The 16,573-nt window shown below is 39.5% G+C and overlaps 1 protein-coding gene across 9 annotated transcripts in view; it reads right to left on the bottom strand.

The window, feature by feature from the left end:
- TMEM45A (transmembrane protein 45A) overlaps positions 1 to 16,573 on the bottom strand; it is an 86,364-nt gene that overhangs the window by 15,502 nt on the left and 54,289 nt on the right. For 6 of the 9 annotated variants that reach the window (XM_043593975.1, XM_043593968.1, XM_043593972.1 and 3 more), the window contains exons 2-3: positions 2,097 to 2,288; positions 349 to 561 (exon numbers count right to left, since the gene is read on the bottom strand). In XM_043593975.1, the coding sequence (XP_043449910.1) occupies positions 349 to 561; positions 2,097 to 2,286 (403 nt within the window). In that variant the 5' untranslated portion in view covers positions 2,287 to 2,288. Of the gene's footprint in view, positions 1 to 348; positions 562 to 2,096; positions 2,289 to 7,212; positions 7,295 to 8,217; positions 8,405 to 16,573 lie in introns of those variants that run through there. The other 3 variants (XM_043593966.1, XM_043593971.1, XM_043593973.1) reach the window with 3 other exon arrangements.

Genomic DNA, 16,573 nt, shown 5'->3' with positions numbered 1-16,573 from the left:
CAGGGTATTCATGCTTTACTTAAGTTCAGTTTCATTTGTTAAAAATGGAAATAATGATAGTCTCCAGGATAATCTAGAGATAAATAACCATGGTAGGTGTTCTTTAAGAATGATGTAAAATGTGAATAAAGTACACTGAATGGTCATGCTTGTCCTATTGTGCTACATGAGTCAGTAAGGAAGGAAAAATCCTTGGCATCCTGCATAGGACATCTGACTATTTCACCATGGCCCAGATGGCCTGGTTGATCAAGCTGGCACCAGGACACTAAAGGAATATTATTGTACAGGGCTAGACAAGTGTCCAATGATAATGAAAGGTACAGGAAAGTACTCACTTATACTTACCCTCAACAAATAAGGCATTCGACAACAGCAATTTGATTAAGGAAATGGGAAACGAATTGATGATAAACCTTAAGATGTTTGCCACGCCCACCAGCCCGAAGAAGAAATACATGGTGGAATGATGCCAGCTCAGGAGTTGGACCCACTGGCCCTCTTTATAGTTATATAAAGCCAAGTGGGGCCCTTCAGTAACAAACTGCTCTCCAAGCATGCCTGCAAAGGAACATATCACAGTTTTAGCAACCTTCTCCATAACTTCACAGAGAAAGCAGGAAGATAGGAGAGGTTAAGCCCATAGCTTAGTTAAGTTGAGTGTCCTTTTATGATGCTGATTCTTCTTTCTTGGCTTTTTCCCAACAGCTAAGCACTGGTGCCTACGGCTGGTTTTAGAGGTTCAAATACTGGTTTGGATGATCAATTTGTAGTTAAAGATAACCAATTTAGACAAACAGCTGTTTATTTCACATCTTCAAAGCCCATCATTTCAGTTCCCACTTAGTTCTGTGATCAGTTCCACTGATGGTCTTAGTTCCTATTGTCACCTAATGACTAGATAAATCCTGAACGATGTGGGGTTTGGATTTGTGAGCTCAGTCCTACAAAGGCCTATTACTTCCTTCTGATACATCTTACATCTTGGGGACTTGCCATGAAGGGGGGAGTTGTGCTTGATTCAGAATAAAAATGCTAGAGTTCAGCTTTTCCCCAATTAAGGATAACTGAGAAAACACAGACAGATTATAGCACATGGTCTAGTCTGTAACACAAATAGTTAAACTTTCTTAAAGATGTTATGTTGTGTATTAACCTATGGAATTTGCCATGGCAATTCTTCCCGTTGGAAATGGTTGCTCTATAATTTGATGGCCATAGCAAAGACCTAGTGCCATGAATAAAGCATGAAGAAATACAAAGGAAAATGAGAACATTATGCCTTTCACAAAGGAGAAGCTTCAGTGGAATTCTAAAAACACAGAAAATTTTCACAAAATCTTACAGTCAACGGAAAGGCTTTAGAATTTATCTGGCCTAACTTCCCTTTTCAATTTAGAAACCACACAAAAAAGGATGAAAGTGCACGAAGCAAGGTTTTCTTCAGCCTGATCTCTGTACAGTCTAACAGCAACAACTTATGATTGAAGCTTTCCCATAGTCACTTGATTATTTTGGTGCCATTTTGAAAAATGGTTTCTGATTTTCTGATAAATTACTCTTTAAGGCATAAGAATAAATTATATAAAATCATTTCATGGGCACCTGGTTTGATTCCAGCTCAGGTCATAACCCGAGTTGTGGGATCGAGCCCTATATCAGGCTCTGTGCTGAGTGTGGAGCCTGCGTAAGATTCTCTCCCTCCCCCCCTCTCTCTCTCTCTCTCCCCCTCTGCCCCTTTCCCCTGCTTGTTCTCTCTTTCTCTCTCATAAAATAAAATAAAATAAAATAAAATAAAATAAAATAAAATAAAATAATTTCAGAGGTTCCAACTAATTCTATAAGGGAAACTCACCTTGAGTGGGCAGGCAAGTTAATTACTATGACTAACTCATTAAGGAATAGGCCTTTGTATAAACATGAAGTGTCCCCTTCTAACAAATTTTATCAGATACAAATTATAATCAGAATATGCATTCAGGGATATTTTTGAATAAAAAATTCATTTTAGCAATTTCTTGATTTGATAATTATCTCTTTGTGTGTACAAATACCCAAAAGGAAAAAAAAACAGAACACAGAAATGGTCCACTCACCAGTTAAAGCCATGCAAATTATTATAATTCCCTCCACAATATCCATTCGATGGAATAATGCTTTGGAACCAAGGTAGGAAGTCCGTTTGTGCTTTTTGCAGGCATACTTCAGAGTGCACTTTATGGTCCACCAAATACCCATGGTAATGAAGAAGGTTCCAGGGAGGGCATGACCTCTGAAACTCCCCATGTCTACCAAGATGAGAACATATAGAAGATGAAGACATTTTGTTGCCAAAATTTGACTAAAACATCACTTGTTCTCATAAAATACATGATTTTCAGATTATTATAGATACACCACTGAGTCAGAGAATTCAACATTACTGTCAACAGTAGTAGGTTCACTGCAATATCAACAATGCGAGTAAAAAGAAAAATTCATACTCCCTGAGCACTTACCTTTTGTGCTAGGCACTGTGTCAAGTGTTTAGCATGCAATCTCTACCCTAATTTTTACAACATACCACGAATGATGATTATTATCCCATTTTCAACTGGGATACAGATTTACAGAGTTAAGTGACTTGCCCAAATCCCACAACTATTAAGGAAGGGCTTTGCTGTTTTTAATAGGAAACTCAAAAGGATTTCTTAAAATGATAGCATGTGGGGCGCCCGGATGGCTCAGTCAGTTAAAGCATTCAACTCTTGATTTCGGCTCGGGTCATGATATCACAGTTCCTGAGTTTGAGCCCCACATTGGGCTCTGTGCTTACAGCACGGAGCCTGCTTGGGACTCTTTCTCTCCCTCCCCCAAAATAAATAAATAAACTTAAACCAAACAAACAAACATGTGCTACACTACAGAGTTACACTTTAAGCATATTTAGAGGAAAGTAATATGAATGTTTTACCTATATGTTTAAAACTTCAAATTTTATAAAATTGCCTATAATTTTTTTTAAGTGTATAATTTCAAAGTACCAAGCACCAAGTATTTGAAAGAGACCATTAGTGCTCATCAAATATCCATGTGCTCCTCCACATACTTTTCCCAGCCTCTCCTCCAGTTGAATCAAAACCATGCTTCTATCCCTTGGGATGGGCATTGAGGAGGGCACTTGTTGGGATGAACACTGGGTGATGTATGTAAGCTGATTGACAATAAATTATATTCAAAAAATAAATAAATAAAAATTTAAAAAATAAATAAAAATCAGCATCTGCCAAAAAAAAATAAAATTAATTAATTAAAAACAAAAAGAACCATGCTTATAGTTCTGGTCAATGGACTATGGCATTTGTCATTTCCAGGTTGAGTGAGTTAAGAGCCTTTAAGTCTCCTTTCCCCTGCCTTGGCAACCCTGGTATGGCCTATCTGCAACATAGTGGATGGCCAACAAGCCTGCTTCGGATTTTGCCAGATACAACCCCCAATTGTGCTAAGTTATTGAACTTTTGAGATTTAATAGCTTAACCCAGCCTATCCAGATGGATATTAAGCCAAATCAAATTGTAAATTCTTTTTGTATGATTGTTACATAATGCAGCAAATAATAAAAAGAAATATCCTCTGTTTTTGGTCAATGCTATAGAAAATCAGTCTTGAATTATGTAAGTAGCCCTTTTTTCAAACGCATTGTACCAACAACAGAATAACAGAGAGAGAATTCAGAATCATCTTTATGAATCTGACAGCAGGCCAGATGAAGGAGAACTGAAAAAAGGAGATTTCAGGTTTCCCTTGGCCCAACAGAGTGCTTTATCTCCTTGGGTGGGTACTGGGCATCTCAGTTCAGGGAGGACACTTTGGGTTACTTCCACATCCTTCTGACACAACTGTGAAGTTTCAAGGGGGAATTGTGAAGTTGACTCAAACAATAAGAGTCTCTTAAATTTCCAGTCAAGACCCCAGATGGGTACTTTGCACACCCCTGAATCAGCCAAACCATCTAAGAGACTCTAAGTCAATATAGTTGACTCTTGAACCACACAGGGTTGAACAGCTTGGGTCCATTTATATGCAGATTTTTTACAGTACAGTAGTCTAAGTGCATTTTCTCTCCCTTATGATTTTCCTAATAACACTTTCTTTCCTCTAGACTTTTGTAATAATATAATATATAGTATTTATATATATACATATATATGCATATATATACACATATATATAGTGTGTATATATATATATATATATATGGCATAAAATATATGTTAGTTGACTGTTTATGTTATCAGTAAGGCTTCTGGTCAACAGTAGGCTATTAGTAGTTCAGTTTTGGGGGAGTCAATGGATTTTCAACCGTACAGGGGGGTGGCACCCCAAACCCCCACATTGTTCAACGTCAACTGTATATCACATAGTGCTAATGGCCCGTTCTTGTCCTAACTCTGACTCTAATTAGTGGTGTGGTTTGGTGAGTGTCTCTTAACCTCTCTGAGCCTTGGTTCTTAATAAAAGAAGGAGATGTCCTAGATGACACCTGGAGTTCCTTTTCTGCTTGAACATTCTGTGATTCATTATCCTAAACACCATCTTTAGCAGCATTACTGAATTCTCCTGTTTGTCTTGGCTTATACAGTCATGTAGGGTTGAAAAAAATAATTTTATGTGGGCTTGAAAAATACATTCAGACTGTAAATTACTTGTACTTCTCTGGAGAAGAATTTGTTGTGTTTTAAGACGCCTTAGAGGTTTTATATTCCTTGGTACAGGAAACCCATTTCAAGAAGTTATCCTAAAGATACAGGCACCATTTAAAACATACATATGTCTAAAATCAGGAGAATGATTAAACAATTTTTGCAGCCACTAAAAGTTTTTAAATAACTTAAGTGATATGGGATATATTTAGTGAAAAGAATAGCATTTTTAAAACTAGAGAAGGGGCTTTGGATTCAGACTGACTATATCTGAATCCCAACTTTACTGTTTACTAGCTATGTAACTTGGGCAAGTTATTTAAGTTCTTAGTACCTCTGTTTCCTCTTCTGTAAAATGGGACAAATATAACAGTACCTACCTCCTAAAATTAAAATGAGTTACTCCAAAACAAATAATCCACAGTGGTATTAAACAAGATCATGTAATCCTCAACCTAGCTCAAACTACCAAAGTAGAACAAAAGTAAAATCAAATGAGAAATTCTACTTGGAAACTAACTGCTGCAAAGCAAAAAGCATCTATATAATTCTCTTGGAAATCATTTGTGTACTGCTTATAACATTTCTCCTGCTGCTGTCTTAGAGGGTTCCTGGAATCTTTTGTGGTTATTTAATTCCTTCAGTGCATTTAAAGAATAAGCTTCTTGAAAGCAGGTACCAAAATATATTCTTTCTACTCACCCACTAAATTTGGATAGTATCTTATACCCTATGAGGTTCTAACTAAGCCCTTTTTATAATATATGATCATATATTTATAAAACACCTCTACTCTGATTTCTCAAAGTTCCCTCATACTCAACATACCCACAAATTGAACGAATCACCTTATATATCCACCCACTACCAGAAAATAATTTTCCATCAGTCACTTATTTTGTTAATACCACCACCATTCACTCACTTATCCAAACTCAAAATATGAAAACCATCCTAGAGCCCACCTATGTCTCTGAAAACTAATAGGTTATTAAGGCCTATTGCTTCTACTGTCTTGCATCAACTGACCCCTGCCCCAAATTTGGATGACTCCTCTTGCTGTTTTGATTTTATCTGCTTGGGGAAATACCTCCTGATGGCCCAAACAGGAGAGGGTCCCCTTATACCTTTTCAAGGTACCCAGTTCTTATTTTAAATGAATTCTTTGTGTGATTAGTTATGGAAAGTCTGTCCTCTTCATAAGCTTCTATGTCCATCACTATTGAGAGCCTGTCTAGCAGGCAACTGGGGCCTCTCAGAGGTTAGGAGCTTGGGCTACCTTCCATTTTTTGATGCTCTGAACCTGAAAAATTTAAAAAGAAAGAAAATGACGGGGCACCTGGGTGGCTCAGTTGGTTAAGCATCCATCTTCGGCTCAGGTCATGATCTCACAGTTCGTGAGTTCAAGCCCCATGTCAGGCTCTGTGCTGACAGCTCACAGCCTGGAGCCTGCTTCGGATTCGGTGTCTCCCTCTCTCTCTGCCCCTCCGCCACTCATGCTCTATCTCTCTCTGTCTCGAAAATAAACACTAAGAAAAAAAAATTAAAAAAAGAAAGAAAGAAAGAAAGAAAGAAAGAAAATGCCAAAACAGGGTTACAGAAACCATGGTTGCTTTTCAATGTTTAGAGCTACCTAATAAATATCTTCAACACACATGCAAAATATATTGCCACATGAAATTTTAAATTTGGGGACCTTCCTCAATGTGTGGCTCTGGGCAAATAATCTTCCTGATTTACCTTTATAACCATCATTATAATAGGTTCCTGTTGCCCCCAAAGCTGAGTAAACCAATATATCTCACTCAGCACAGTCACTGGGATGTGATAGGGCAGCAATGGTGAGTAGAAGGTTTTTGAAGAGGGATATGAGGTAGTCAGGGTTAGGAAAGAAATGAGGCATTGCTCCTTCCTCAGTGATAGAACTTCTGTATCTTTAGCCTTTTAATTCGAAACAATGTGATGGTTCAATGGTTCTCTGTTTAAAAAAATTCAAACAAGGGGTGCCTGGGTAGCTCATTCAGTTAAGTGTCTGATTCTAGATTTCGATTCAGGTCATAATCTCACAGTTCATGAGATCAAGACCCACATCAAGCTCCATGTCACGATCTGCACTGACAATGCAAAGCCTGCTTAGGATTCTCTCTCTCTCTCTCTCTCTCTCTCTCTCTCTCTCTCTCTCTCCCTTCCCCTCTCTCTCTTTCTCTCTCTCTATCTCTCCCCCTCCCCCACTCACACTCTTTCTCTCTCTCTATCTCTCCCCCTCCCCCACTCACACTCTTTCTCTCTAAATAAATAAACATTAAAAAAAAACCTCAAACAAAAAGAAGTCAAAGTAGGCTTGCTATATTTGCCTGGCTAAGGGACCCAACAGACCAAGTTGCTCCTGTCAATGACAATGGTACTCATTTTACTTCACTTCCATTGTGGAGAGAAAAAAACTGCTCAAATCCTCAAATATAACTTCACTGTGATCTCCTAGAACACCATTATCCATAAATCTATCTTTTATTTCCTGCTCTACTATTACCTGAAGTTGCAATTTACTGCTTGTGAAACCCAAGTAGTCCAGAGTTTGATTCAATTTAAATCCAAAGATCAGACACATCCCCCTTCAAAAGAAAACACAGGGCTTTTCTCACTGGCAAAGCAAATCATACTTACCAGACAACCAGCAGAAACCTCAGGGAAATCACCAGAATAGGAAACAAAAAGGTCTTTCCTCAATATCCCCCCTGCCTGATCTTGCCACTTATAATCCCATGGGGAAAGTGGTTCACCCAGGCCTAAAATGGTAGGCTGCAATATTCAATCACTGGTTCCCAGCTGCAATTCATCCTAAAAATCCATACTTCTCCTCCATCCAAAAAAAAAAAAAACACACAAAAACAAAAACAAAAAACAAAAAAAAAAAAAAAAAACAAAGAACAAAAAGCAACCCTCTGTCCCTAATGACAACCAAACATCATTCTCTGGGCTAATAACAAGCAATGACACCTGACATGCTTTTTGGCCTCTTTTTTTCTCACTGTGCCCCAAACTTACACACTCACTTACCACCCTAAAGGGAAATATTTTTAATTTCTAGCACTTAGAGATAATATTGGACAAATCCCAAGATCTAACTCTGTTGTCAATGTTAATTCCTGTGTTACAGCCCCATAAACCAAACAGACCAAGCCTGCACACAGAACTCAAAATAGCTCACAGAATGAGATTCTACAGTTTTCTTAGAGGAATCTCAACCAAATACCAACTTCAATATAAAATGAATACCATGGGGAAAACTAAAATTTCATCCTGAGCCACCAGCAAAATAAAGTATTCCTAAATCTTAAATAGTGATTCATTTAAAGGTACATTTGTAAATCCCAATACACTAAGCCAATTTAAACTATTTCTTAACTTTGCTTTACCATTTGCTTTAACACTTAAAGCAAAGTGTATACAAGCATTTGTAGCTTTAAAACTCTCTATAATTCCATATGAAATTTCAACTATTTCAAAAGAGTTTTCTTAGTTAAATTATCCTTACCTTTACACTTTCTTCAATGTAAAGTCCAGCTCAATTCTCTTCCCCCAAGAATTTATAGTGGTTCCAGCCTCAAGAAGGAAAAGCAGATACTGACTGGTCTAAACCTAATTACTCTTCCTTCTTAGACACTAAACCAATGTGTTTATGTTTTCCAGCATGAAGGCAGCAGATAAACCTTCAAAATATGTCACAATGCCTTCATAAATGTAAATCTTGGGGCCACACCCCTTTGAAATCCTACTTCCTGTCCAAACATTGTGTCATAGAGTAGTTCCCAATAAGACTCACCTTGCCACACACCCACATGACCACTAGCCTCAGATGTGTGTCCCCTGCTGTGAGAACCAAAGCCAATGGAGCATGTGTGATCTTTGCTATCTCTTCCAGGTCATCGGGATGGACAGAAGACAAGGAGAATGGTATGGTAGCAGTAATATAACAGAGCATGTCCAATAAGTCCTATGAAGATAAACCATTTCTTAACATGCAGTGCCTCAAGCAAAAGATTGTCACATGAGCTAGGGTTGGAGTCATAATCAAAGAGTAAGAAAAGATGATGGAACAAAATTGCTATAGGTCATCAGTGCACTTGTCCTCAAGGAATACACAAACTGGTAGAGAGACAAGTGTATAAATTATTCTAAGCCAATGTGAGGCTTATATAAAGTGAAATGGAAACAAAGAAGAAGCAAGCAGCAGTTTGACTTTAAAGAGCCAGCAGCTGCTATCCTGCCTGTATACAAGTCTCATTTACTCTCTCAATGATAAACCCATGGTGAGCAAGGACCATATCCTCTATAATGCTTTGTACCTAATTAGCACTCAATAAATAGCCAATGAATGATGAGCTGCTGCTTGAAACCCCACCATCTTGAAAAACTGACCTGGGTGGCAACCAGTATCAAAAACAGCTAGTGTAGTTAATTAAATGCAGATTCTTTGGACCCACTTCAGATTTACTGAATCTACCATCAGGGGGCGGACCATGAGTGGACCATTTTTAATAAGCACTCATCAGTTAACTTTTTGTATTCTTGAGTTTTGAGAACCAAAGGCTTAGAGTACATGAAGACAAGCAGAATAACACCAAGACACTATTTAAATGTGACTTCCCAAGAGTGCCTAGGTGGCTCTGTTGGTTAAGCATCCGACTTCAGCTCAGGTCATGATCTCGCAGTTCATGAGTTTGAGTCCCACATCAGGCTCTGTGCTAACAGCTCAGAGCCTGGAGCCTGCTTCAGATTCTCTGTCTCCTCTCTCTCTGCCCCTCCCTCACTCATGCTCTGTCTTTCTCTCTCTCTATCTCAAAAATAAATATTAAAAAAATTTTAAATGTGACTTCCCTATAACCATACCCCAGGGGCCATTTGTTTCCCATCAGTGTCATAAGCCCTAATGTGTTTGCTCACATCAGGCTTCATATTGAACAGAGGTGGGTGGCTCAACAGCTGCTCCCAAGGCCAGAATGATAATCTGGCTCCAGGAGAAGACAATAACCATTCTAGGGTGCTGTCATTCTATTTTGTTTTATGTCATCATATATTATTAAGATATTTTATTTTATTTTGGTCTCTTTTATACCCCAGCCTTTTACACCCATACCCCTGTCAATCTTGAAATATCAAACCCACCCATGTCAAATGGGCTATTCTTAACCAAAAATCCAGAATGTCAAACAGAACTCTACATTTTAAAAAATGACCTAGGGTGAGCTAATCCAAATACATATGCATTAAAAAATAAAACCAACAAACAGAAAGTAAGAACAAATGTCATGTTGCATTACCTGCCTGTAATGAACTCTTCCAAGTAAATAGAAGCCTGGACTATTTTTGTTAGTAGTGGTGCACCTGAGATGGGAAGGAAGCTAGCATTCATAGAACATCAACTATGTGCTAATATCTTCTCACACATCTGTTTATTCTATCCTTGAGACAACTCAAGAAAGTATTATTATTTCCACCATAGGTGTGAGAAAACTGAGATTCCAAGAGATTTACTGACCTACTATAAGTCATAAAGGAGTAAAGGCCAGAGCCAGGATTCCAAGGTCCTTATATATCTCATTCCAAATCTCATACTGTTCCCCTACATAAAGGCAAAGACTAGAAATGATTTCAAAATGACCCCATCAGTACTCATTGAGTACCTGTGACTAGGTTAAACACCATAAGGAAAGGGCTTCTCCTTCTGGGACTTTCTACCATTGAGTTGTCAGCACATGTAAAGGAAGTGAAACTTTGCACATAGCCTGAATATTCAACACTATTGGAGTCAGAGTCAGAGTGCACAGGGATGCCAACCAGAAGGAAAGCTGGTCTGAGTAGTCTGCAATGACTTCATTTGACAAAGGTCTAGATGCTAGAGATAAGTATCAGTGATGTGGTAAGAACCTAAAGAAATCATTCTATTCACAATTCAAGTCAATGAACAATGATTGAGTACTTCACATACATCTAACAATCTTTTTCAGGTTATAGGAGACTCTATGGTGAGCAAGTATATCTATTTTTCACGGCTGCTACAACTCAGCTGGCAAATGTTCTCCAATTTTAAAAACCCAGGTGATTAGACTGGGCCTGCCAGAATAATCTCCTCATCTCTAGGTCACTAACTTTATCCCCTCCACAAAATCCTTTTTGCCATGTAATATATTCACATGTTCCATGAATCAGAATGTGGTGGGGACATTATTCTGTCTACATCAGCAACATATACGTGTTTACAGTTTGGCAGAACAAAGAAGAAAAAACACACATGACTGTGATATCAAGGAGGTGAGCCAAGATTTAGGGTAAAGGAATAAAACACTAGGGGTATGATGAGCCCTTTCATTTGATTTACAGGAGTGAGACAGGCCTATGCCAAGATCCTGTAAGACTATAAGAACCATTTGAGCTGAACTTTGAAGAATGAGTAGGATTTTGAAAGTGGGGCTGAAAGGAAAGAGCACTCTAGACATAAGAAATGGCAGAAACTTACAGGCGATAGTGAAGTCACTCTTACCGTGGGAGTAGAAGACAATAGAAAATACAACTGGAACCCCTACACATATGGGAAGCTAGTAAGTGGCAAAAATGACAACACAAATTACCAACAATAAAAAATTAATAGTGTTTTGACAATTGAGTCTTCTAGTTATCAATAAAAATCAAACTAGATCCCTACCTTGCACCAGATTCAAAAATAAATTCCAGGTGGTTTAAAGACCTAATTGTGAAAATAAAATGTTAAAATTTTTAGTAGAAAACATTTGAAAATATCCTTATGGCCTTGGGATAAGAAAGGATTTTTTTTTTTAACAAAATACATAAAGTAATGAAGGAGAGGGCTGATACATTTGACCTCTTCAAAAAGCATATATGAATGCCAAAGAAGCACAGGAAACGATGCCCAACGTCATTAATCATTTGGGAAATGCTAATTAAAATAACAAATACCAATCCTCATTCACCAGAATGGCTACATTTAAGAAGACTGACAATAACAATGACACTGGCAAGGAAGGATGTGGACCAGCTGGATCTCTCATACACTGCCAGTGGGAATGCAAAATTGTACAGCCTCATTCAAAAGCAGTTTGTCACTTTTTATAAAGTTAAACGTGCACTTATCATTTGACCCAGCAATTCCACTCCTAGGTATTTATCCCAGAGAAATTAAAATTATGCCCACACAAAGATTTGTACATGAATGCTCACAGTAGCTTTATTCATAATAACCAAAACCCAGAAACAGCCTAAATGCCCAACTAGTGAATGCACAAACAAACTGATACATCTCTGAATAAATTTCTCCATCTATAAAATCAAAGTGATAAAAGTATTTCAGAGGTTTCTTGTGAAGATTAAATAAGTTAAAATGCAAAGTACTTACTTGAAGGGTAATTGGTAAACAGAAAGCAATCAATAAATGTTAGCTATTATTTTGACATCTACAAGTTTTAAGATTTTTTGTTACATAAAATAGATTTAAATATTTTTTGCTGGCAACTTTGTAGATCCACCATCCCATCCCTGAATACTCTATTTTCATAACTGTTTTATGTGATATGGAAATGAAATCCTATCATGTATAAAAGTCTCTTTCAGTTTCCCTACTCCTTCTCTTCAATATGGGCCTTATCCTCATAATCTAAGATAGTTACCAAAGCTCCAGCCATCACAATCATGTTCTAGGCTGCAGGAGAGAAGAAAGGGCAGAAGGAGTCTCTGTTTCTCCTTTCAATTAGTTTCACTGAAGTATAACTTACATGCAGCAAAATTCACCCCTAAATTTTACAGATGAAGAAATTGAGGCAAAGTTAGAAATGAACTAAAATGTCCAAGGTCATGGAAGGGATACATATGGAGCTGGCATTGATACTTAGCCCTGGATCTATAATGCCTCTATCACAATGGTACCATAAATAAAGTTAAAAGACACATAAAAGAGATAGAAGATATTTTTAATAAATATAACTGATGAAAGTTGAGTAGCCACAACTCATTTGAGTAAATACCTGGGAGCACAATCCTGGATCATACGGTAAGACTATTTTTAGCTTTGTAAGAAACTGGCAAGTTGTCTTCTAAAGTGGCTACACCATTTTGTATTTCTACCAGCAACAAATGAGAGAGTTCTTATTTTTCCATATTGTCTCTAGCATTTGTTATTGTCAGTGTTCTAGGTTTTAGCCATTCTAATTGGTACGTAGTGCTATCTCATTGTTGTTTTAATTTGCAGTTCCCTAATGATATATGATGTTGAGGAGCTTTTCATATGATAATTTTCCATCTGGATATTTCCTTTTCTGAGGTGTCTGTTCAGATCTTCCATTCACTCTTTAATTGTTTTCTCATTATTGACCTTTAGGGGTTCTTTGTATATTTCATATATTAGTTCTTCATCAGATGTATGGTTTGCAAATATTCTCTCAGTCTATGACTTGTCTTTTCCTTTTCTTAAAAGTGCCTTTCACAGAAACGGAGTTTTTAATTTTCATGTGATCTAACATACATATTTTCTTCCATAAATTGTGTACTTGATGTTGCATTTAAAAACCCATCATGCTCAGTTGGTTAAGTGTCCAACTTTTGATCTTGACTCAGGTCATGATCTCACAGTTTATGAGATCAAGGCCAGTGTTGGGCCTTGAGCTGACAGTGCAGAGCCTGCTTGGTATTCTCTCTCCCTCTCTTTATGCCCCTCCCCACCCCCTGCTCACGGACTCTCTCAAAAAAACCTAAAATACAAGAAACCAAAACTCATCATCCTACTCAAAGTTTCACCACCATTTCTGGTGAAATAGAAATAGCACTCCCTACTAAACCTGCATCATAGCAAACTTGAATCTCTTGGAATCCCAAGGAGGATGACGAACATGCATCCATCTTGATGAACTGCTTCAACAAAGACATGACTTCCAACCCCAGTATTCTGCTATCCACTCCCTACCCACAAAAGAAAGCTCTGTCACTGTGGTTCAGAGCAGAGGCACAGGCACCTGGTGGCCTAGACTCACTATTAAGCATATATAACCAAACTGCAATGACCACACCTGAATCAACAATGTTGACATGTTCCTTTGCATCAAACCAGAAGAATTGCTATTGTTAAGAGCTCTATTGACAAGGTCATCTGGATGAATCCTTGGCCTACCTGCAGAGAACACCCTGTGGCCACATTCTCATGGCTTTGGCTGCCTCACCTCTTCTTTACCCACCTTCCTACATCCTGCTCTTCCCTTCCTTTTCTCCCGTCTGCCTACCACAACCAATTTTCAGGAGGCCAGCAGTGATGTGTCCGGATTCCAAGCAAATAGCCGTCAACAGCATGGAAACCATCTTGGGAAGGAGAGGCACTTCTGGATCAGATTCCAAATTTTGGCTTTGTTTGTATTTGTGTGTGTGGAGGAGTGGCAGACAGAAGGTAATCAATAGGAGCCCAGAAAGCCACGAATATGTAAAAAGGAAATGATTTGCCAACTAGCGTTAACAGATCTCTGAGTTCCTGAAGTTCACAGGCTTACACAGTACACACTCATGCCATTCTCCATGTCTCTGCCACAAGTTGCCCACTGGTAGATGTCCTTTCCCCACCAGGCTATTCTACGAAATTCATTCTAACCAGATTTTCCTCTAAAAACTTATTCTGGTTATTCATTTCTTCCTTTCTCCCTGCTGCCTACACACACATGAATATGATTCCATCTGGATCTTTTTCCCCTGGGGCAGGTTCAGGTGCAGGGCAAGGGTTTGGGCCCCTGGCTTTTTCCCACTGTATCCAATACACATCCAGCCTTAGTAACCACCCCAAATAACTAACGATTGAACCTTTACCCTGTGCCAGAAGGGACAGTGTGAAACATCAGAGAAAAGAAGCTGTTTTTAATCTGAGGAAGTCTGTGGCACCCTGGGAAAGGCTTTTGGCAAATTGCTGGCCTTGTAGAAAAGAAATTCATTCTTCTTTGGAATGAGTGCCTCTAAGGTTGCTCAGAGATATGTATGGAAATAATAACTAGTGCTCTTGGCTGCCTGCTTGTCCATTCATTCCCTCATTTCTCCATCTATCGATCCATGCTTTCAACTAATATTTATGAAACAACCACAGTGTTCCCAGTCCATCTCTATCCATTGAGGGCCTCATGTTAGTCAGATTCCCAGGTGATTCACATGCATATTAGAGTTTGATAAACACTGGTCTAAGGCAGTATTTCTCAACAGTGGCACTATTAACATTCTAGGCCAGATAATTCTTTGTTATGTGGGGCCATCTTTTGCTGTGTAGGATATTTATTTAGCAACATGTCTGGCCTCTGCCTACTAGATTCTGGCAGAATTTTTCCCCTCGTTGTGACATCAAAAATATCTACAGACATTGATAAAAGTCCCCTGAGGGGCAAAATCATATTCCTTTCCCCAATTAAGCAGTACTGGTTTAGAAGACCCTAGGTCAAATCCCCTTAACATGAAAATGATTTTTTTTTCTTTTCTATTGCAAAAAAAGAGAAATGTAACAAGTTTAACTGTTACATATTGTCTCAAAATAAGTCCAACCAAGATTATGGGTGCCTTTTTCAGAAAGATAAAGTACACATTATTGCAACTAATAAAACAAAACAACCATCATTTGGAAAAATACAGTTTGCAAGATTCTCATGACCTTTTAGGCAAAAATCTTCCAAGTTTTCTATATTACTACTAAGGAAAAAGAAGGGCCTGACATTAAATATGACATACACGAGGTCAAGGACTTAGCATTGGATATCATCACTGCCAACTATATATTTGGACCAGGTGCAATCAAATTATGATCCATATAGAACACCTTCCATGTTGAAAAAGATGGATAGAGATTCGGCGGCAAGATGGCGGCTTAGGAGGACGCTGGGCTCACCGCACGTCCTGCTGATCACTTAGATTCCATCTACACCTGCCTAAATAACCCAGAAAACCGCCAGAGGATTAGCAGAACAGAGTCGCCGGAGCCAAACGCAGACGAGAGGCCCACGGAAGAGGGTAGGAAGGGCGGCGAGGCGGTGCGCGCTCCACGGACTGGCGGGAGGGAGCCGGGGCGGAGGGGCGGCTCGCCGGCCAAGCAGAGCCCCCAAGTCGGGCTTGCAAAAGCGGAGGGGCCGGGCGGACTGTGTTCCGACAGCAAGCGCGACTTAGCGTCTGGGAGGTCATAAATTAACAGCTCTGCTCAGAAAGCGGGAAGGCTGGAGGACAAAGGGGGGGAGAGCTGCTGAGCCCCCTGACAACAGAGCTCAGTTTGGTGGGGAACAAAGGCACTCGCCAGCGCCATCTCCCCCGCCCATCCCCCAGCCGAAATCCCAAAGGGAACTGGTTCCTGCCAGGGAACTTGCTCGCTCCGCGCAAACACCCAACTCTGCGCTTCTGCGGAGCCAAACCTCCGGCAGCGGATCTGACTCCCTCCCGCTGCCACAGGGCCCCTCCTGAAGTGGATCACCTAAGGAGAAGCGATCTAAGCCTGCCCCTCCTGCCCCCGAGCACCTTGCCTACCCACCCCAGCTAATACGCCAGATCCCCAGCATCACAAGCCTGGCAGGGTGCAAGTAGCCCAGACGAGCCACACCACCCCACAGTGAATCCCGCCCCTAGGAGAGGGGAAGAGAAGGCACACACCAGTCTGACTGTGGCCCCAGCGGTGGGCTGGGGGCAGACATCAGGTCTGACTGCGGCCCCGCCCACCAACTCCAGGTATACACCACAGCACAGGGGAAGTGCCCTGCAGGTCCTCACCACGCCAGGGACTATCCAAAATGACCAAGCGGAAGAACCCCCTCAGAAGAATCTCCAGGAAATAACAACAGCTAATGAGCTGATCAAAAAGGATTTAAATAATATAACAGAAA

Source organism: Prionailurus bengalensis, chromosome C2, assembly GCF_016509475.1.
Source record: "Prionailurus bengalensis isolate Pbe53 chromosome C2, Fcat_Pben_1.1_paternal_pri, whole genome shotgun sequence".
Classification (NCBI taxonomy): domain Eukaryota; kingdom Metazoa; phylum Chordata; class Mammalia; order Carnivora; family Felidae; genus Prionailurus; species Prionailurus bengalensis.
Note: the sequence above shows the minus strand (reverse complement) of the source record. Positions and strands in the feature narration are given on the sequence as shown.